The sequence below is a fragment of the Strigops habroptila genome, chromosome 11, assembly GCF_004027225.2.
Source record: "Strigops habroptila isolate Jane chromosome 11, bStrHab1.2.pri, whole genome shotgun sequence".
Classification (NCBI taxonomy): Eukaryota; Metazoa; Chordata; class Aves; order Psittaciformes; family Psittacidae; genus Strigops; species Strigops habroptila.
In genome coordinates this window covers 34,011,678-34,034,659 of record NC_046360.1, presented here as the reverse complement: position 1 = coordinate 34,034,659, position 22,982 = coordinate 34,011,678, and the positions used below count along the sequence as shown (strand labels likewise).

Genomic DNA, 22,982 nt, shown 5'->3' with positions numbered 1-22,982 from the left:
GGATGGGCAAGATGAATGGTTTGAGTAATTGGAAAAACACAGATACAGAGAGGAAGCTGAAGGAAGACAGAGCAGAAATCTCTGCCCAGTGAGGGACAAACTCTCAAAGCAGCTGGGATTTCATCCAGGGACTCAATGAGGGCCAGGAAAGGAGCATCTAAGGAAGCTGAACTGAGTGAAACTAAAAGAAGGGAAATAATCCAAGGCTGCCCTGGCTGGTTCATTACAAAAAAAGGGGAAAAGCTTTGAGAAATAATTTGAGACAAAAGAACAGAAGGAAAAGAAAGTGGGGGAAAAAAAAAAGAGAAAAAGACAAAGAAATACAGGAAAGGGGAAGCAGACAGCAGGAGACAAATGCCAAAGTTCACTATTCCCAGCTGCTAAATTAGATCTGACTTTCTTGGCACTCAACCATATTCTGTCACCAGCTATATAATCTGAATGATTAATAAACACAGTAGATGTGTATTAACCAGTCCTGACTTCGTCCTTGTTTTCCACCAGAGACTCCTGCTCTAGCGAGCACCACTTTCCCCAGGATCCTGCTCAAACCTGTTAACTGTCATGCCTCGCACTTGGAGCTCAGTCATTCGCCTCCCCCTTTCTCACTGCTGACACAACACCGCCCCACTTGGGTTAAATGCTTAAATGGACCCTTCCTACATTAACAGCATGCATTTTGTCCCAAGGGAGAGAAACTGTGCTAAGATACTGCCAGCTGTAATACAGCTTTCTGCTTTGATGGGAGACTCTTGTCCTCTGGTTGCATCCGTACGTTGCTTCCCGAGCCCTTTCCTGACACAAACGAGCAGAGGAAACGATCTAGCTTAAAGAAGAAAATGTGAAAACAATAGTTTTCATATCTCACATGTCTGTTCAGCCCTAAACAATTGCACATAGCAGTTGTCCTAACTTCTTCCTTCAAGCAGGAGGGGTGTGTGTGTTCTGCTCAGACAGGGCTGCTTGATGGGAAGCCATCCCTTGTGAGTACGGATGGGACATACAGGACCTACCATAACCAGGTGTAACAAGCATCTCTTCAACCAGCAGCTCCAAGTAGTTTGTATTTATCATCAACACTCAAGGTTTCTCAAGAGTCACCACCTATGCACACTTCTTAGCAAGGCTCTAACTGAAAACATGATTTAATATGATTATGGGGACCAGCTACAGGTCGTTTACCTTGACTTGAGGACCACAGTGGAGATCTGCTGGTGTAGCACACTGCAATTTTGCTGAATTATTTTCACATTCTGTGGTTATTTGGAGTTACTGAACATTCCATTTTATCCCAAGTCAGCTGAGTTTTGCTAAAAGCAGGAATTGCCACTGTTAGTCTAAATTATAATGAGTTCAGGGAGTCTGTCACTAGAACAATAGGTCCAGGCGTAGACACTGCAACTGGTTTTAATCTGCAGATTTGATCTGGTTCCAACAACCTTCTGCAAACACCATCAGACACAATCAGCTGAAAACTGCTTCAAGCTACTCAGCAGACATGTCATCCAGGTACCATGGAGTGTTACTTCCCATATGCTGCCAGAGCACAGAAATGGGGTTATGACAAGGGAAGAACAGATTCAGCCTGAAATCTCAACGTAATTAATTCACTTGCCCTTAAGAATCATTGTATTTCCTACCACAAAACCAGCAAACCCACCAGAACCAACAACAGTGTTGTTGCCAGTACAGCACATCAGACCTTGCAGAGAATTAATACAAGCTCTGCCAGCTATCAAAAATCCCAGCTTTTGTACAATCAAGGGTCTAATTGGCAAACTGGCTGAAATGTGTATGCTGTGCTCAGGCAGCTGATATAGCAACTTAGGAAACACTTCTAACATCTGTGATGGATGCACATTTTCTTTCCTAACCAGTCACAGAGAACTTTGCCCTAAACTGCTCCATTGCTTTGGCTTACCACTGCCACTGGCATTACTGTTGCCTTTACGAAGCATTTTCCTCCCTTGTGATGCTGTGGACCATTTCCATCCAAGCTCAGGGCCATATTCTGCCATCACTTTCACGCTGCATATCTCAGGATTTAAAATTAGGCAAGTAACGAGTCTCTGCCATGTAATTTACATCTAATCAGTATTCTGCTCTTCTGCTGCTCATCTCAAAGGGTGTCTACGAGAAGGGTGGGCAGCGTGCAGAGAGGACTGCGATTCATTCGAGAGATAAAACTATCCCCTCTGAACGCACGGGTGCATGCTGGAGGAGCATGTGCACCAGCTCTGCCAGCCATGCCATGCTGCAAACCTTCCCCAAGGGGTTGAACCAAGTCCACCCAGCAATGCACATGCTGGAAAGGTCAGGCCCAGTTGTAGAAATGGCACAAAGGAACAGCTCTCACCAACTACACCCAAACAAATCATCTCCGCTCCTGTACAACCCTCGCAGCTACAGACACAGAAGGTGCGAGGGATTATTCCACCCAAATTACAAGGCAGTCATTGCTCCTTTCCCCTTCTCTCCAGGCTTACACAAGCCAACTAGCAGTGGGAACCCTCCCTGCAGAGCTCCTTTTTCTATACACACATGCATGCAAAGCCTCCGTTCATACTGGTGAGGCATCACCAACACAAGAGACAAACCGGCATCAACACCTTCCTCCTTGGTGCCTCCCATGCAGTTTGGCACCTTGGTGCCTTGTTGAAATAGTTATGAAGAGTTTGAGTATTATCATGAAATTCTTAACCACTGGTACCAGAAGGCAGAGCAGTACCACCCAATAGCACTGAAGGAACTGAGGCTACGTCCCGATTTGAAATGGGGAAAGAGGGGCTGGAGAGGACACAGGAGCAGGAGGAGAGGAGCTGCAATAGAAGATGCTACAGGTAAGGGGCAGTGGCAAGCGATCAGAGAGGAAATGTTTTATTATCCATCCAAACATACAGCCTTGCCCTCCTGGCAGTGTCATGGACTGACCAGACCACTATATCCCAAATGTACTTCATGCTTTGGACTCCATCTCTCGGCTCTGTTGCGAGCAGGAGCCTGGTACAGATGAGCAAGCTCCCAAAACAGGAGCTGCTCCTTGTCTGTTCTTTACATAACGGAGCCAGCTCACCTTCCTGTGGGGGTTATTTTCTGTCTGTGGTTTAGCAGAGTTCAGAGCATCCTGGACATCAACACCTTTGCTGCCAGTCCCTGTTCGTATCAGCACCCATCCTTTGCATTGCATGAAAAGCAAATGACAAACATACGGACAGCAAAGTATTTTTATTCCATCTTTATTGCCTGCTGACATGTTCAATATGCTCAAACTACATCTGAGGGACTGCATAGAGAGTGTTTCTTGTTTATATTTGATGTACGGCAGAACACTTTACATTGCACCAAATGTTGAGCAAACGGTAACATAACAGAGAAGCTGCAGTGGTAGCTGGAATTTCTGAGGTGGGCTACAGAGACTCTCTGGGGGCAAAAGTCTGCTCATCTTATTCAAATGAACTGCTTTTCTGGCCAAATCCTGCTCTTATATGCCAAGTGACAAATACAGACCTAGTAACATGACAAAACATGGAATAACTCTGAGAGCTTCAATTCCACAGCAAGCTGGAGAATAGACAGCAACTGAAAATTAGAGAAGTTACTACGACCACATAGAATGGCCGGAAGAATGGCTCTTTGAGAGAGACATGGGAGTCCATGTCCAAACCTGCAAATCCTTGCACAGAAGAGTATCAATAGATTTATTTAAGGGAGAAGCTATGACAGCAAAGAGGATTTCCTCCTTTGGAGAATCCCTGTTCACAGGGAAAAAGGGACCAAGAACTTAGCCTAATAGGAATGAAGTGCCTTTCAGGGCAATACTAGTTGCTCTACAGGTGATCACAGACTGCCACAGCACTTTTAACTTCATTTCAGAACATGATAAAGGAAACAGACAAAACCAATCCCTCAATCCCTGCCCAAGAACAAGGTCACTGCGTAATGCTCCCAAAAGGCCTTTCTTCATTATGGTCTCTGTTGCTTCTTACCCAGAAGACAGTTTGGGATTTACCTCCAGCTATGTAAGGCACTGGGCTGCCCTGTGAGGTGCCAAGCACTATACCTCACAAAGGACCTGGCCAGTCCCTGCACAGAGGGTGCATTTGTAAACCAGATGCCTCTAGGAATGGTTAATACAGATCCTAAACCCATCACTTTTACCTGAATATAAATGTAGAGCTTGGGCAGACAGAGGCATCTCCTGTGGCTGCTCTGCACTAACTTCCCCACTTCTGTTGCCATTTTGACCCCATTTGGAGTACAAATGAGCACTTAGGCTGTTGCTGCTGATCATAGTTGGTTATTGGACTAGGTATTCAACGGCTCTCTCCAAATACGCTCCTACTTATATGGGTCACACACAACACAAATACATTTTACATCCCAGGATGGATTTTCTTATCTGCCACATAGTTTAGTGCTATGGAGGCTGGCAGTGATGGACAAACAGGGAATGCAATTAAGCAACTGAGACAGTTGGAGTAATAATTAACTAAAACCAAACTAACCAGTTTACACCAGGTGAGTTAGGACCATAAAAGCCAGCTGTGTACAGTGGAAGATGGACTGTGTGGACTCCTCCCCTTACCAACACAGGAAAGCCAGCACACAAGCATGCTCCATCCCAAATGTGGAGCCTGGGACACCTGGATTACAACATCTCCTTTCTTATGCATGGGTGAAATCCTGGCTCCTCTGCAGCAGACCTGTGATCTGCTTCATCAGCAGTAGGATTTCACCCTCTGACTTGATCACTTTGGATCTGTGCTGGCACAAGATCTCAGTGAGATACCATATTATTCCATCAGAGCATCTCTGTGTTACTTTCATTAGAGGACCCTGCACAATGCTCATACCTGTGGACAACATACCCTGAGGAGCCCAGAGAGAAAAATGGACCCAAGAGAACTCTGTGGCTTTATCAGGTTGGTGTGAAGATGGAGCTGCTCAAACTGGGGCCGCACACTTCTGTGGCCAATGTGGTGGTTTCAGCTGCCCTTGGGAAGGTGAACACATTAAGATTTAACACATCAAGTACTGACCAGATTGCTTTAGGACACAAGGAGATCTTCTGCCTGTTTCCCTGAAATTCTTAACCATGGTCTATATACAGGTCTATTGAAACTGGGAGAGCAAAAAGTGAAAAGAAGAAATAGGGAAAAAGGAAGAAAGGCATTGCAAAATGATCAAAGAGAGATGCAGACAATGAGAGGCAGTAATGAATGTGAAGGCAAGATAAATGTCAAGAACCATATACTGACTGATGTAGCCAGTGATGAAACTTCTGTAGACTTCAGTGGACTTCAGGTTTTACCTGGAGGCAAAAAAGGGAGCATTTGCACCCAAGTACCTCCAGCCCAGACAGACCGAGCTTCCTCCTCATTTCACGAATTCCTCACTATAATTGGTTCTCCATTTCGCCAAGCATTCATGTGCCTCAGGAAACTCATGGCTAGAGATCTCAACTGGGATATCTTTGAGAAGATGTATACATTTAGAAAAAAACCCCATGACTTAACAGACACCCTACACAGAACCACAGTTCAGCATCAATCACACAGCATCGAAATCACCCAAAGGAAAGACTTAAATATTTCATGTTGTGGTTTAAGAGCACTTCTAGTTAAATCTGTTACCTGGACCAGGACAAAGAATCGTTTCTTCCATCTCTTCCAAACATTTTTACCAATGGCCCATAAATACCTAGAAGAAAAGAACAGGCAAATTCAGTACCCAAGTGACAATAATGCTCTTCTCTTGCTTTTCAGTGTTTTCTAGAGCACCTAGAAACTGAGTTAATACACAAGCAGGAGTAATTACAGGACTCTTAAGCTCAGCAACATTCATGAAAGTGTTTATTTCTAGCCTGAACAAATAACTTACAAAAAGAGTGACATAAAAAGCTCCCAGAGTCTTAATGTTACACAGTATTAATTCTCACTTCCTCTTTGTCTTTCACAATGTGCTTAGAATTTAGAAGCACTTGAATGCCAGTGAATAGCTATGACATGGTCGGATTGGTGAAGAACACATTTGCAATGGAAGAATTAAGGCAGAGAAACGCCAAACGTTGTTTTAAGCCTTCACAAAACCATATGGCTGAGGGGAGCTGTCAAACAGAAGGATACTTTACAACATCAAAACCAGTATCCACTGGATTGACTAAATCAGGACCCTTTGCTGAACAGCTTAAGGTGAATTCCTAGAAATTGCTTGGTTACAGGTATTCAAGCAAACTGGATCATTTCTAAGGAGGAGTGAATTTGCTGTTTTCTAGAAAGGAAGAATTAACTTTTAATATTAGTGTCTAAATTAGCATTTAATCTCTGTGATGAAGCGGCCACTGTGACATTGTAACGCAAACACTGGCAAAAATAGCAGCATCATCAGATTAATAGTAAAAACAAGGACATTATTCACAGTTAATGTTTTATGCATCATTATAATTACTTCAGTTCTCGCTCAATAAAGAAAAAAACAATTCCTTTTTTGTTATGCTCATGGTTCCTTATGCCAGAAGAGATCCAGCACATTCCTGGTAAATGTTTAAGCCACAAAACTCCCAGTCATGCTCATGTGGGCATTGAGTCCTTGGCTAGTTCAGGAACAGGGTTAATTGTCCTATTTGTGTCACTAACATCAGCAGAAAGACAATCTCAGTTCTGAGATAAAGCTAGTATTATAAACCACATCGTTTTAAGCAGCATCTTGCAAAACAAATGTCAGTTGAAGAAAGCCTGAAGAAAGCTTGGACTGCTCAGCCCTGTTGCTATCAGCTGTAGTTAAGGAAACAAATACGACGGGTGAACTGTCCTTTCTTGCTTTTGGTATCTGTGGTCATGGTGGAAAAACTAAAGTTCATATGTGACTATTGGTTCTGATCTCATTAGTAGAGAAGACAAGAGGAGAAGGAGTTAAAAAAAGATGAGTGATCCAAACCATCTAATAATGGATTGAATCTATCAAAACATTACGAAAATAGAAATGAAACCAAGCCACTTTTATAGCACTGAGAACATAATAGGGAAAGAGTTACTCAAAAGAGTGACTTTCCTGGACAGTTTCTATGTTTTATCACATCCTCTGCCCTGAAGAGCAAACAGAGGAAAGCCTTGCCAACGGCGTTAGCTTGGTCTTGCCAAGGATGATCTAATTTGTAACTGCATGGTACAAAGGTGGAAGCCAGGGGTGGATGTCAGGGATTCCCCTGCCCCCACATCCTCTGACAGTCCCATCCGGAAGGGTGAGGTTTCTCTTTTAACCTTCCAGATTATGACTCCAAGCAACTGCTATTTAATTGTGCTGTGTGTCTCTGTGGAAATAATGACGGTCACACTAGAGTGTATTTCAAGTGGAAGGTGCGCTGTGCTTTTAGTTCTGAGAAGCCAATACAGGGAAATACAGAATAACTTAGGAAACTATACCATTCTCACTAAGAGAGGCAGACAGCTCACCTATTATTTCCTTACAGGAAGGACAAAATAACCTAGCAATTTCCTGAGGGATATCGTTTGGCTGATATGCACTAAAAAGACTATGCTAAGAACATGGAAAGTGCATTATAAATGACTGAACTAATGCCATTTGTATATTTATCTTACTTTTGACCTCCTGTGACCTTGAGAAGAAGAGTTTCTCTTCCAGACTCTTCAAAAAAGGAGACATTTTCTAATGCACATTCATAACAAATTGAGTTCAGATTGAGAAAAGAGTTTACCCAGAGTGCTTCATGTTTTGAGGCTTATCCATTCGCACGGCAAGCTTGATCTTCAGGTCTTGATCCGGGCAGTTTTTGGAAACAGTCATTTTGTGCCATTCTGATTGCTTTGGGCTATTGGGAGTAGGGTGGAGAACAACCTGCAAGCATTAAAACCAACAATGTTAAAGGGAACAATTATTCACCAAATGGGTTTTAATGGCGAACAAAAACACATCAGATGAGCTGCTTTTGCCCTAAAAGTCAGCCTGGAAATTTCTATTCACATCTCTGCGGATGGCTTTTTACTGCTTTTTTTAAGGTACAACTTACTATTTTGAGAATAGTTCATATATTCTTTGGCTCCTATATCTACTGTGCTATTGTTCATGGGGCTGTGCAGACCAGAACTGCATTATCGGTTCCCATCATTTAAGGAAAGATTGTGATAAACGAACTTGTAACTGTCCAGGTAAATCAGTCTAGAAGTGATGGTGGACTAGTGTGATTAGCAAACCAGCAACAATTTTTTTGCAGAGGTTGCCCACTGCAATCTCCCATTTTCAGACCCATACAACTTCATCAACCTCCAGCCTTCCTGACACTTCCCATGTGAGGGGTGCTGTTTCGTGGGCTTAAAAAGCTCAACCTAAAATGGTTCATCCATTGCTATTATCAGGCTGTGGGGATGCTGGCTTCATATTTTGTTTACTGTTAAGACTGGATACAGTAGGTTACATTTCAGGTAGGCTGGTGTGTCTGGAGTCCCATCCAACCCAAATCATTCTGTGATTCTATTCTCCAAGAACTACACCACATCTACCATCTTCTCCTGGTGTTCCCATATGTGTCCTTCGGAGTGGCTTAACCCTCTCTATCCTATGCCTATTCCTCTTCTGATGCTTTCTCTCTCAGAGGTGACTTTGCCTGGCACAAATTCATTCAAGGCTCCACTGTCCTACAGTGAGATAAATCTCCTTTAAACCCATTCACCTTTCTGCTAGCAAATTATTTCACAAATGGCAGCATTCCCCCTCATTATTTGATATGCTGCCATCACTCATCCCTTGATCACACTTAGGCCATGCTCCTGCCAAACTCCAGCCCAGACCATAATCACATATTCCTCTGCTCTTCAACTTCACTGCTGAGTCAACAACCAAGGGCTGTTTTCCACCAAAATGTCCTTGATGCTATTAACCTCTGATAAATGATTTTAGAAGTTACTCTATTGTCTCTTCCAAAGCCTGAGGTTAACGTCAGTAGATTCGCAACTTCACTCTTATTCATCAGCGTTATTTATCATTTCTTTTATCGAATTAGACTAAAGCTTTCTCTGGCAGGAATCTGAGCCTCTCATTAGTTACATAGATAACTGAGCAACACCAGTCTCTACTGCATCACTTTTGGCAAAACTACATTTAAACAAATCCTGAAGATAAGGAGTCCTCCACACAGGGTGGTGTTAAGAGACACGGATGGCCCCAAAGTCTGAGCAACATCCAAGGACTCCCATGCAAGGCAGGTCATGCAAGCACACAGACTTACATTGAATTGCATCGCTTAGCAAGGCAGCAACTGCTCAGGGCTTTTGGGATGCTCTCTACTTTGATTTCTAACTCCTTTTCATCAAAAGGCGCATAAGCTTTCCTCAGTGTTGTTGCAATTCATGGCTTTTCTCCTCCTTGAGCTCAGTAGATGAAGTCTTGGCACGGCTGAAATCGTGGGAGCCTTGCCACTGGCTTCAATAGGGCCAGGATGTATTCCCATGCCTTCAGCTGCCCATCCAGCAGTTTAGGGCTTGGGAGCATTTTCCAGCTCTCCCTGGTGAAATGAGGAGTGCGGCTGGCTGCCAATTTAACACTTGCAATAGAAAGTGGGCATTGTACAGGCCTGGCAGACCACAAAGCCACTTCTCAAAGGGCAGCTGAGCATGGGTGTTTTTGTGTATACAACCTGCTTCCCTCCTCTCTCTGTGCAGACAGGTCCGTGCCCACTCCAACAGCTAAATCAGGGGCTTAACACGCTCCCAGTTTCATTATTTCGTTACAGAAGAAATCCTGATACAGCCTGAGCAGACACGCGTCATCTCTCAGCTTCTCTGGGGCACATTGAGCATCCCTTTGAAGTCTGGCCATTTGAAAGCACTGGTGGCCATGGGCCAGGGGAAATCACTGCCCAGCTCCCCGTGCTCGCTGCTGCTGGCCCATGTCCTTCAGCCTGCAGAAGCTCAGAGCCAAGGGATGGCTTCCCGCTGGATAGGAATTAAAGCGCATCAGTGGGGCTGGCTCATCAGCGTTTCAGGGCAAGAGGGGTTGCTTTGGGGCCTGACATCTTTCTCAGAACAACATGCCTAGCTAATTGCTTCCCGAGACCAGCAAAGTCAGCACTGCTCATGCTTGCCAGTGGAAACAAGACTTACAAAGCAAGCGGGTCTACACCGAGTGTAACCACTCAGGGGGAAAAGCCCTGAATGGCATCGTGGCTGACTGGGTGAAAAGCTCCGCTCAGCATGCTGCAGTGAATAAAGGCAGAAGTACCGAGCTGTTTGAAGAAGAAGGTTTTGAAAATAATCCTGAAAATATTATGATGCTGTGCAGTAAAGCAACTGTAGGTCTTCACCTGGGGTACTGCAGCCTAGTGGGGCCATCCCCTTTGTCAAAAGAGGAGGAGGACATGGAGAAAGGAAAGATCAAGGTGTGGATGAGGAAAGTCCAAAAGGCGGTGACTCTCTTTGAATACAAGATTGATAGCACAAAAGAAGGGGCAGCTTTACTTTTCTCTCTCTCTTAAGTGCAGTAACAAAGGATGTTACATGAAAGTGAAAACACAGTTAAAATTAACATAAATTATATGAGACAAAAATCACATACAGCACTCTTCACCATAAAGATATAAATTAAATCAACAGCAAACTAGGACCTGAAAGAACATTTGGCACTTGTATGAATAGGATGAACACAAACCCATGTTAATTAGGAAAAGCTTCATTGTATGGCCAGACTCTCCTATGTCAAGGCACAAGCAGACATGGAGTTAGCAAGAAACATCCCAACAGGTTAGTCCATAATTGGAAATACTCTACTTGGACTTGCCACAGGATCAGTGAGTTTCTTGTCCGCAGCCATAGAGACAGAGCAGAGAGCAAGGAGACAGAGCCCAGGGTGCTCCTGGAGATTGATCAGGCCATGCTGAACCGTGACCCGGAGGTACCAAACCAGCGTGTACAGTACATCCTCTCTTACCCTGAACTGATTTTCATGGGGTCTTCACCATGCTCATGCTCCTGAAGAGCTGAGGAAGGCACGGCAGGGAGTTTGCTGCCACCTATACCTGAGGCCAACACAAACCACACAATTCCATGGAGATTAACTGAAGTGTCCCGAAGCCGTAGAAAAGTGCCATCCACAGCTATTCTGGAGCTGTGGGCTGCAGTGATGGAGGGCCACCAACCAGGGCACTGGCTTATGGACCACAGCTGAGGAGCAGAGATGGGGTGGGAAGGTTGGCTCTGTGGCCAGTATCCTGGGAATCTGAGCTCTTTGCTATTAACACCATTGATGAGGGCAATGAGCCCCCATGTTTCACTCCCCAGTGCAGCCCCACTGAAACCACCAGTTCAGCCACAATCCCCAGGGGAAGCCAGGATTTGAAGCCCTTTGCAGCGAGTACTGCAGTCAGTGCTTTCAAATGCTCAAACTGTGCACCGGCTGCTCAGCAGATATGAGAGCAGCTTAGCACTCTCTTGCCAAACTTCAATCCTTTCTTTTTTGCTTCAGCATAATCCCCTTTTCTGCCTCAGGAATGTCCATTTCCGTAAGCAACTTCTAAGGCTTTCCGGACTGCCAATATCACACACAAGATCCTCTGCCTTTGCTCAGTGCAGGCACAGCCAGCTGAAATGCTGCCATTAAAAGCTCACAACAAAGACAGCATGCGAGATGCACTCCTTTCCAGCAGTGGAGAGCTTTCTTTCCCCACTCCTGAAGCTTGGCAAAAAAGCAGAGCATGTTGTGCTCCAAGGATATTTCCGTACAGGAGAGATTTCTCTAGAAAAGCAAGGCCAGAAGGAAACATTATTAAACTCAGAATCTCCTTACCCTCCCAAGCTCTTTGTCCTCCAGAGCCAGCACCCCTGTGCTCTCCGTGAACAGCTTCACCTTGACTGCAGGAAGTGCGTGTGTTGTCGTGAAGTCACCTTGGGTGCCCCAGCTGTGAAAATAAGGACACAGAGATGCTCAGACCAGCAGCACTACAGCCTGGGCATGCAATGGTTAAGTGAAAATGTCCTGTGTGGCACAAGCTGAAGTGGCTGGGCTGGCTAATTGACAAGGGTATTAATTATCTTCTTTGGGAAATGTGGGACAGATGTTTGGAAAACCCATGATGGCTCTTTGGGGGGAAAAATGAGATTATTTGGGAGCAGCATGAAGCAAAATTTAAGAGAACTTTTTTATTTAGTAAGAACAATATGTCTCCTGCAGCGACAGCCTGTATAGCCACAACAGGAGTTGAGGATTGAAGACATCTGCGCCCAGGACATCTGTAATTACTCATGCCCCTGCTCTTCTCTTGGCTAATTAAGCTCATCTTTCCAGGCTGGTAGTTAGGCTTGTTTTCTCTGAAGAAACCCCAGTTTAACCTGGGTTCTCTTCCGAGTCCCAGTCCAGCTCTTCAGCCCAGGCTCAAGTTCAAACCATTACACCAGGAGTAATCTGTTTGCTGGGACTGCAGAGCAGGACACCAGCTCCTTGGGGATGGGACAGCAGTGGCCAGGAAGTGGCCACCTCTCCAACTACACAATGAGCCAAGACCTGAGACCACCGTCTACTATTTGTACTCCAGTCCTGGCTGGTTCCATGGCTTGGCGAGGAGCTCTATGGAAGATGAATGGTAACATCCGCAACGTTCCCCTGAGCTTTGCTGGCGTGCATCCTCATGGGGTTCTCTTAAAGATACCCAGACCTTACACAGAAGCCAGCTTTGATTTAGAGAGATAGTAGGGGAAAGAAACCCATGAAACATCATGTCTGTTCAACATCCTAAAAGGCTTTTCAAACAGGCTGATGAAGAGCCTCCACAAATGGTGTCACTCACAGCAACACATCAAATTAGTCACCTGTGTTCAAGTTTTTGAGATACAGGAAAATGCTCCTCTCTGGCAAACAGGCACAGACTGAAGAGGGTCACAGAGCAAAAACTAAGTGGAACTTGAACTGATGCCTATTTGTAAGCTTTAAACAGTTTTGAAAGCAGCAGAGAAGAAAATACCTTCTACGTTAAGGGGTAAAAAGTCATGTTTGAGACTTCACAGCTGTGTTTCAAGCTTTGTTTCTACAGTTTAGAAAGTTAGAAACTTACTAAAATTAAGCCAGATGGAAACTTCCAGACAGAGCTAAGCAAAGCATTCCTAAAACCACACTTTCCCTTGTTAGCAGAGAACAGCTCAGCCAAAGATGAAGGGCAGAGGGAGGACTAGGGAAGAGTTCACCACTGCAAGGAGGATGCTCCTCAACATCCAACCATGCAGAGGCCCAGCGTGAAGCTAGCATATAAAAAATGCTCTTTTTATTTTTTTTGTTCTCTTTGTTTTTTTTAATATAATTGTGAACTAGATTTCTGTGTTGTTCCCAGATACCCTGAAAATTCATCACACTTCAAATCTCATGCAAAGTGTACAAGCAAGCTTGAAGAATAATCACAGACAAGGTGCTGCTTATAAACCAGAAGAAACAGAGTGTGCCATGAGCAACACCTCCGAGTAATGTGATGGAACACCCACTGCAATCTAGAATACTGCAAGTCAGATGAGAGATTACACCATATCTCACTAGCAACTTCTATTCACCCTCATGCTATTAATGGCACTTATTTCTACATTGTCCTCAAACTAGATCCTCTGCTGAAAAAATGCAATTCCCTTGGAAAGACTGAGAAAAGGCTCAGATGACCTGTGGTCCAGTGACTAGATGTTCTTTAAACATAAACACCAAAACAGCTGGTTTTGCATTTGGAAGATTATTGGAAACAATAATTTACTCCTTCCTGTGCACAAAAGGTACGGGTTTATGCTTTGCTCTCCACTGAGCAAATCTTGTCCAGCTGAGCTTAGCAAATAAGCATGTTCAGTGCAGAACTGATTAACAAACTCTGTTTCTTCATCAGCTTTGCTCTCAAGTTTTCTCTCCTGGTGTCACTGTTCCACATATTTCATCTTTTATGATGATGCATCAAACTGCCACCAGAGACAGGGAGCAGAGGTTTAGCTTAAATTATCTACAGCACTACAGGTCCAGCCACATCCTCAATATTCTATCTTTTCCATGTGTGAGCCATCAGCTACCTAATAAATGTTTCAAGCATAAGAAACAACTTGTTTTCTATTTGTAGCTTTAGGTCACAGGTTATGTTTTCTCTCTTAAAAAAACCTGTGTTGTCACCAGCAAGAAAAGTAGGAAGATAATCTTGCTTTGGGTAAGAGGCGAAAGTAAGAAAATATCCAACCTTACGCTGTGTATTTTGACAGCATCTGCTTTATAGAACTCGTATCTCTGTTTACTATTAAAAAGCTCTTATTTGCTGAAGCATTCCCAGACCATATGTTATCAACAAATGTTACTAACCAAATACAAACAGTAATTTTCATTAGGTTTCCTTCATGAGAACAACATTAACCACAAAGGGAATAAATGTTTCAAATGACAGTAAACATACATAGCAAACCCTTGACAACACTGGTGCTTACATATTCATACACCCAAAAGCCCTGAAAAGATCTAAGCCAACAAACAGAGACCCTCAGAAGTTGGGTTTTGTGCAGGTTGAAGCCTGCGGTGATGTCATTAGTTGCCATAGTGATGCTCAGCATAAGGCCATAATTCATGTCACTGAAACATCATTTGTATTCAATCTAAGTATGCGGTTTATCTGGGCTGTGTATTAAATTATTGCTCAGAAAATTAGCTCTGGACAGTCATTAGGTATTAGGATCTTCTGAGGGATTAACAAAGTAATGGTTTCATTCCCATATTTAATAATTAAGCAGGTTATCACTGCTGGAGTTTATTTGCTGGGAAGGTGCCTTGGGACCCGTTCTGGGTAAATCTTCTCATGAAGCAGCCATGCTATCTTGTCCCCATATCACAGCTCATGCTGACACTTCAAAGCAATAATACATCTGCAAACAAGGGCAAATAACGTCCTTCTGGTCAAAAGGAGATAGATCTATCTGTCTATTTATCTACCTACATATATACACGCAACAGAAAAGTACACAAGCAGAAAAATCCTGACAGTACTTTCTCAGTTAGAACCACACTATCTGAATCCCACATGAAACCCTCAGCCCAGCATTTGTTATTGCCCAGTTTATCCCAAAGCCTGGAGCTGACCAAGAGATGCTGCTGTGCATAGGGACTTCGCTACACTTATCACCCTATTTATGACATCTCTGCTGTTCCAGTGATATCACTAACACCTAGTTGTGTCTCCAGGGTTTCTAGTTAGGAATCAAACTTAGAATGAGCAGGCTAAACTCTTCTAGCTGCAAACAGCCAGAGGATGAGATATGCCCCTGGTGATCTCCTGGCAAACCTTCAGGCTGATGCTACTCAGCCCTGCCCAACTTACAGACAACACAAGTAAGACCACCTAGGCTCCTCATGCTGCTGCTTTACCAAGCTCTTACCGTTTCCTGCCATAAGATTGCTGCAGAAACAAGTGTCTTCAGCCTGTTACATCCTGATATTTGGCTGTTGCCTCTGACTGCTACTGAAATGACAGACCATTTTATAAAGTTATAAATAACTATGTAGCCAAAAAGACAAAATCATTCAAATGCCATGGCACTGCTATGTTGTAGTATGTGAGTAGAAAAATATTAGGGATATGAATAAGGCTTGAGCACAACCCTGCAAGGGTCCTTGTACTGGTGGCACTCAATCACATCAAAACAGGCAGCAGGGCCTCTGATGCCAGCTGCTTTTCTCCATGATATCCCACTTTTGTGGCCTAATCCATGATTTTCTTGTTTGTCCTTGAAAGATACCAACTTAGCTATTTCACCTCTAGTGTGTAAGTTCCCCTAAAGGAAATTTTAGCACCCATGACTTTCCCAACAGTGAAGACACATGTTAATACCCAGGAGAATGCATTATATTCCTGTACTGTGGTCTCCAGCAAGTTTGCTTCATCCGTGCCTGATTTGAAACACTAACCCTTCTTCCATCATTGCTCTTGCAACTTGATCTAACCAGAACATCGATGCCCGTGATTTCTATAAATAATGAACAAGCACAACTGTGTTATACTGCTGGGCCATGAATCAGTCCTGCTAAGCAGCTCGGCCTGTCAGAAGGCTAACGTGGGAGCAGCTGGAGAGTGATGTGCTTTTGGTGTGGTTGACATTTAAACATGATCTATGACTGGTTCTCATGGGCTTCAGTATGCCAGAGGACACCTCTTCTCCCTTTCCAGGTATAGTGATTGAAACGGGTTTGCTTGCCAGCTTGCATGGAATAAACATGAAAAATTCAGAAAATAAAAGTAAAGATGTGTATCAACGGAGAGCTACGCTCTTCCCTTGGTAAGTTCACTGCAGGTGTGCATCACACTCAATGTACAAGCAGTATCCTGGGGCATGGCCAGGGAGAAACTGCCCTTTGTCTTGTTCCCACAAGTTGACTGCTTAATAATACTCCTGCACGTTGGTCAGATTTGCAGTAGTTCATTGAGCCACCTGCTCAGTATTATTTTTCAGATGTAACTGAATCAGCAGCAATTCCTGTCCCCTTCCAGGCAAGGAGCACATCCTTGGGAACACAGAATGTGCAGCTGGTCACATCCCCGCACACAGCCCCCTTGGCCAGCATCACCCACCTTCCTGCAGCAGCCTACAGAGGCAAGGAGGTCCATCTACAAGACCTTTAGTAGATGTGACCGTGTGTGAGACAAAATCTGCAAGGCCAGCTTCACCTCCCTTGGTGTCCTCTGTTGCCAGAATGGGATCTGCTGGGAACACAAGGACTGGTCTGGCTGCCTCCCTTGTGCAGTGCTAGTGCCGGCAGTAAAGGGTTGTGCTTCATGCACTGCTCTTCATCCACATCCCTCACCTCTTCTCTGCCAGCACCCACACTAGTGTGTCTGTGTCCCTCCAAAGCCAGACAGCTAGTGAATGGAAGCTCATCAAGAGAGTGGCACAGACAGCAGCCTGATAAGACATTGCCTATGTGTCTTATTCTCCTTTTTAGAGGTGACACATATTGCTGGGTCACTGCTTCACCTGGTGGGATGTTTTTAATCTAGCCTTGGTTTCTTAGCTTACTGCAGTGCCCAGCCGTGGTGCCCGCTGGAGGTGGATCCTGCTCTAAGGATCGAAAGGTCCAATCCCACGTCACTGCTGGGAGACTGAAATGCTGTATGCAGTCTTGATCTAGCTCTTCCAGCAATCCTGTCCCACAAATGATGGTTTTTGTTCTTCAGCCCACTCCTTCCCTACCAGAAGAGACCTCTCCAGGAAACAGCCTTAAATCTTGGGCCATAAATCATGTATGCCCAAAGCTCGAGCACTGAGAAAAACAAAAGTCAGAGAAGCAGCACACCAGGCCCTGAGCTAACCCACCTTTGTGCAGCTGATGGAGTAGTACACCTTTTCCTCTAATGTAATGCTAAAGTCTTTTTTACATATTTCTAGAGATACAAGTAAAGAGGAAAATAAACAGTTTTTAAGCTTGTTTAACAGTTAACTGTATGTGAAGAAGCATGCAGGAAAGCTTTTTGTTATGTTCTCTAGCGTTTTACATGTACCGGCCATTCAAAGATATGAAATAGGGGTTGATGACCAAGTTATCAGTGATCTTTCTGAACTTCTCGTGCCCACACTCAGAGGCTGCAGTTCATTATAACAGACCACACATAGACTTACTCAGCTCAACAGCAAAACCTGATGCAGGGATGGCAATAATTCAACCAGGATGAAAATACTCATTTCATTCTCAGAAACAGGTATTTGTGAATTCTAGGAAAGACATACACGAGACAATGCTACCCATGTGCTGAGCCCTTCACAAGCAGGCAGCTCACTCCTGTTTGGGAGCAGTGCTCACACCTACACCAGGTGGGTCACAAAGCTGTAATAAAAAGTAGGGCAGCCCAAAGCCTTCAGGAGAATACATATTTTTTGCGACTCCCATGGGTAATGGCAATGGATAATAGGGTTTTGTTTGTGTCTGAGACTTGAAAAAACCCAAAGTAAATAGAAGAATTCAGGCTTTGCTTTAGGCTTTATAAGAAAACTCGCAGCCTGGGTCCCACAGCTGGAGACCCACAGGGTGCCATAAACCACAACCAATTTGGGGATGCTGGATTAGGGACAAACTGGTTTGCAACTTACTGAGGACTACAAACCTCAGCTGAGATCAGCTGAGTTCTTCCAAGAAACATAACGCAGTGGGTGATGCACCACCTCAAGAGATATCATTACTGAAATGTAAAAGATGATTTAGAAACAAAATAAGGTGTGGAGTAAAGACACCAAACAAAGAAGGAAATGCCTGCTCTGCAGCATTCAGCGAGTGCATCATGCTGTGGATGAACTACAGGAGGTGTCAGTTCCTCCCACCACCAGCAGCCAGCCACCGACAAAACAGTAACTCATTTAATTCATTTGGTGGGTTTTGTGGGACTGAGTTTGGGTTTCACATGCTGCAGAGGGCCTCAAATGGAACTGTGTCTCTGAGAAAGGGATTTGAGCTTTAGCTGTCAGGAGAGAGTGCTGAGACACAAGACCAAACACAGCTGTGGAAAAACACAAGTTTAGGGGACCGTACTACCATGAACCTGTGTCCATGTCACCCGCATTGGGCTCCTGCTATTGTAATAAGGAGAGATCTAATTAATAATCAGTGGAGTTAGGCCTTGATTTCCCTTAACCTTCTTTAGAGGCAGCAAGCAGATGAAATGAAGCCTGCCCTAAAAGCACCCGTCTTTCCAATTGCTAAGGAGGGGTGCTGGAGGTGCTGCTGCAGGTGCACAGAAAAGATCTGTCAGGAAAATCCCAAAGCATATATATACAGATGCAAAGAACCTTCTACATTTCTGCTCGTGCAAAAATGTCCTGGGCTAAGAAATACAATTCATGTCCTAAGGTAGGTACCTTTCCACTCTGCCTTGAGAGATTGGTTTGCATCCATAACACGTCTTGATTCTCAAGACATGTGGAGCTTCCTCTAGGATTCCTCCCACGGTAAAAGTTTGACGTGTTTACTCACCTTCAGAACTGGATAACCAAAGCTATCAGACACAGATTGACAATACAGCCTATTTTTGTTCACATTTGTTTCCTCTCCTCCCTTTCTGCTGGCAGAACAGCCTTTTAGTCCCATCCCCTCAGAAGGAGCTGAGCTGAAGTGGGAGTGACAGCACAAACAGATTCCATTTCTCCTTGATTTTCTTGTATAGACTTTACAATGACAGTAAAACCTGCTTTCACCAATACAGGTGACCAACAAGCCAGCATCCCTGCGTGCACTGGCTGCAGTGGCGGTACCTGCCTTCCCCTGGAGCTACGTAATGCCTCTGCATGATGTCTGCTGATGGGATAACCCAAGGGCTCTCTGAGTGAATTGTTTCCTGTGACATCCTAATTCCTGTTGAGCATATGATGCTCCCTCTGCTAAAAAATAAAAAAGCACCATTAGTAATTATTTTGCTTACAAAAAGGGAGTTCATTTACCCAAACCCACCACTGCAGAAAGCACGAGGGTGTTATCAAAAAGGCAAGCAGAGACAGCGCATCCCTGAGGACTGGGCTCCTCCTAGCATCAGCTAAGGATGTCTCCCAACCTCCAGCATTTCATGGACTGTCCATTTTCTGTTCGCGCAGCTCTGAGACACAATGTAAGTATCATGCACGCAGACACCATCTTGCTGAACATCATGCAGCCAGCAGTACCAGACAGCTGACGAAAGGCACCATCTCTCCCTCCAGGAGCTGCAACTCCCATATCCTCAAACTGGCTACGGCAACACTACGGCTGCCGGCTGAGAGAGAAATCTGTCTAAGGGAGCATCACATCTGCGCCTGAGCGCGCAAGGTGCAGAAGGAAGAGGGTAAAGCTGACGGAGCCTGCAGCAAAGCAAAGCTTGTGAAGGTCTGCTCCTGCTCTGCTTGTGGCTCACACACAGTCCCCACAGACCCCGTTCCCGTGCCAGCACCATGTCTCTCAGCTGCCAGGGCACCGCAGCCAAGAGGAGCTGCTGAGGCCGACAGCACAGCTTTAAGAACCCAAAGCCGGATGATTTTGGCTACACAGAAAATGCAGAGCTTGATTTCTGTTTCCTGAGCATAGCTGAAACACAGGGGAAGTGTTATGGGGAAGTTGTAAGGAGGGATGAGAGATGGATTTAGTCACATAATAGCTATTTATGGCCACGAGATGGCATTCCTGCCCCAGAGATGTCCCTCTGCCATGCCTGCACCCAGCCCAGCCCCAGCCCCTGTGCCCAGGACCACACATTCCTCCCAGCCTGCTTCACCCCAGGCTCTGCTTCACTGCAGAAATCCCATGGCTGGTTTGGATGTGAATTTATGGCAGTGCTATTCATCACAATCTTCAGGGTATGAACAGGGAAAATAAGTAGTGTGATTACTTAGTGTGATTTAAATGACAACTGCTTTTCAAATGCCCCCTGCTTTTGCTTAATACTATGATATTACAATTAGAGAAGAAAAGCTCAGCAAGAGGAAATGGAATGTAAGCCCAGAAACCTTTTACTGGGAGGTCTGAGCTGAAAGAATAACTTCTTTTACAAAGGCTGCCTACTGCATGTGCTTCATCGGTATATCTGCTTTGGATACAGTCTGAGTTAAGAGTTTCATTCATGAAATGGGTCTGTGTGCATTTACTATCTGTGGTTGTTATCACTTCTTGTATAGGGTGACTGTAATGCCATGCACATGCTAATCAAAGTTTCCTTTAGCCAAAGATGCTCCTCTGAACCAGCCACAGAAGTGCTCATTTCACAGAATGATTATTTAGTTCAGATGTGGTTAATCACTTCTACCAAATCTTATCACCCTGGTAAAAAACCCCAAACCATAACTGCAGCTAGTTAAAGGCCTATAACCAGGCCTTTAACTAGCTGCAGTTATGGTTTGGGTTTTTAGTAGTAGATTTAGTAGATTTAGACTTTATAAGGCCATGCACTGCCGGCTTTGCAGACAACTTGTGTCTTATAAGAACAGACCACGGAAAATCGGACAGATACCCTCTGCTTGAAAGTACAGGTTACTGGTATTGTGCCAACATAGTCTAGACCTTCCTTTGTAAAATTCAGTACAGCAGAGCAGTAAAACACTTCCTAAATGCAAACACAGCAGAAAAGGGCACAAGGTACCTTCCAAATCAGCTAAAGAGGGGAACAAGAGGTGTGAGACTGTCGCCTCTTTTTGTGCCACCATTCACATTTTTGCTGTCCTATATTCCTCTAAGCCAGGATCCAGGACAGGAAGCCCAGATCCAGCCAGACGCTTGGGATGGGGTTTGTCTTCTCTAACTTCTAATAGCTAGAAACAAAGTCATCCTGGCATCTCCTGGGCCAGTGGAGATGGGTGGGCACTTCCAACAGATGATGCCCACTCAGCCACCTCAGTCATCAGCATCTTCTCTGCTGTGAAATAGAAGCATTGCCCTAGTTTCATGGACAGGAAAACCAAAGTACAGACTGAGCCAGCCACTGGCCCACACAGCTGCTGAGAAGAGCTAGAGCAAATTTGTTAACACCATATCCTTTGCTCCCATGGGAGATCCATCCCTAGACAAGCATTTGCATCTCTGAGCAACCCCTGACTTGCAGGACTTCATTCTTCCTTCAGCAACCATCAGGGGCTGGTAAGCCCCCTTCCCACATCCTGATGGATCCCACAGCTTCAGTGGCTGTTTGCAGCTGCTGGGATCCCCCTTCTCACCTCCTCCAAGCCATGGAATGGGAATTCCTGCAGACACTCTCAGCTCCATTTGCCTGCAAGACCTTTTGGTGTGAAAGACTGGTATAAAAGGCACTCTGTACCCTGTGTCCTGACTTTCATGGACTTTTTTGATGTGAAACACCTTGCAGTTGCCCTGGAAAGGGTTCAAGAAAATGCTGCTGTGTCTCTGCACTCCAGCCACATTCACAAGCTCCTCTCTCCATGAGCATGCCTTGTCCTCCTTATCCATGTAGTGACAACAGTACATAGCTCCCTTTAAGTGCTTTCACACAGTGCTGCTGTTCATTGGGAGACCTAGCACATTCACAAAGGCAACAGGCCTCTCTACCTTAATTCCACAGAAAGGACAACTAAAATGTTGAGAAATCACTGTCAAGGTTGGCCTTCCCATTAAACCTCTCCCAGAGCTCTGTCCAGGCACAGAACCAGTTCTTTAAAGCACGTCCTTTACCTCCATAAGCTGCTTCGCAACCAGCAATAGCAGTACCCCTCATTAAATAATAACGTGCACTACTTGTACACAGCACTTAAACCAACAACTGGGCACTTTTCACAAGTCTCATCCCCACCTTTCCCTCAGCAAGTGACGTGCAGAACTGGCACTAAAGCATGGCTTAAGTTTGTTTTTCAAACACCAACCATGAGCATTAAACAAGAAGACAGAACATATCCCAGGACTTCTGTTTTGCAGTCCTCCTCCTAATTTAGCACTATTTCAGATCACTGAATCTCAATTTCATTTCAATGTCATTTTGGTCTATCCCATCCCATGTTAAGGTTGTATGCATAGGAGTGATGAAGCAGACGGGTGTCGATGAAAATCGCCTTGGGCATCATCACGCCTTCTGGAATACTTAAATTTGAATGTATGCGCTATCACAGGAATACATAACTCCCAAGTGCACAAGAACAGTCAAGAAATTAGACAGCTGGCAAGAAGAGAGAGACATTCATCTGTGAAAGAGAAGGTGCACGAGCTCAACCCTTACTAGACATCAGAGAATCCATGAGAAAGCGATGCTGTGTATGCTCTAAAGGTTAAGGAAAACACAGTCAGAGCTTGCACTTACTCGATACCAGAGAACCCAACTACAAGAGGTAATGCTATAGAAACAAGCCTTCATTATTCTTCAACACGGTTTCTAGCGTAACATTTGTAGTACAGGGAGAAGAAGGACTGCAGTTGAGACCTTTGGGAGTAGGGCCATACCTGGGATCACCATCTGCACACTACTGCACCACAGCAGCGTGGCCGTCTGAGTGATACTCGGGGTAAGGGAATGCCTATGGGCCCTTGCCTTT

General features: G+C 44.7%; 1 protein-coding gene across 1 annotated transcript in view; it reads right to left on the bottom strand.

Annotated features, from left to right (window-relative positions):
- Positions 1-22,982, bottom strand: part of CADPS (calcium dependent secretion activator) — a 212,168-nt gene that overhangs the window by 102,645 nt on the left and 86,541 nt on the right. Inside the window, 3 exon segments of the mRNA XM_030502201.1 lie at positions 5,634-5,700; positions 7,715-7,854; positions 11,794-11,905. Of these exon segments, the coding sequence (XP_030358061.1) occupies positions 5,634-5,700; positions 7,715-7,854; positions 11,794-11,905 (319 nt within the window).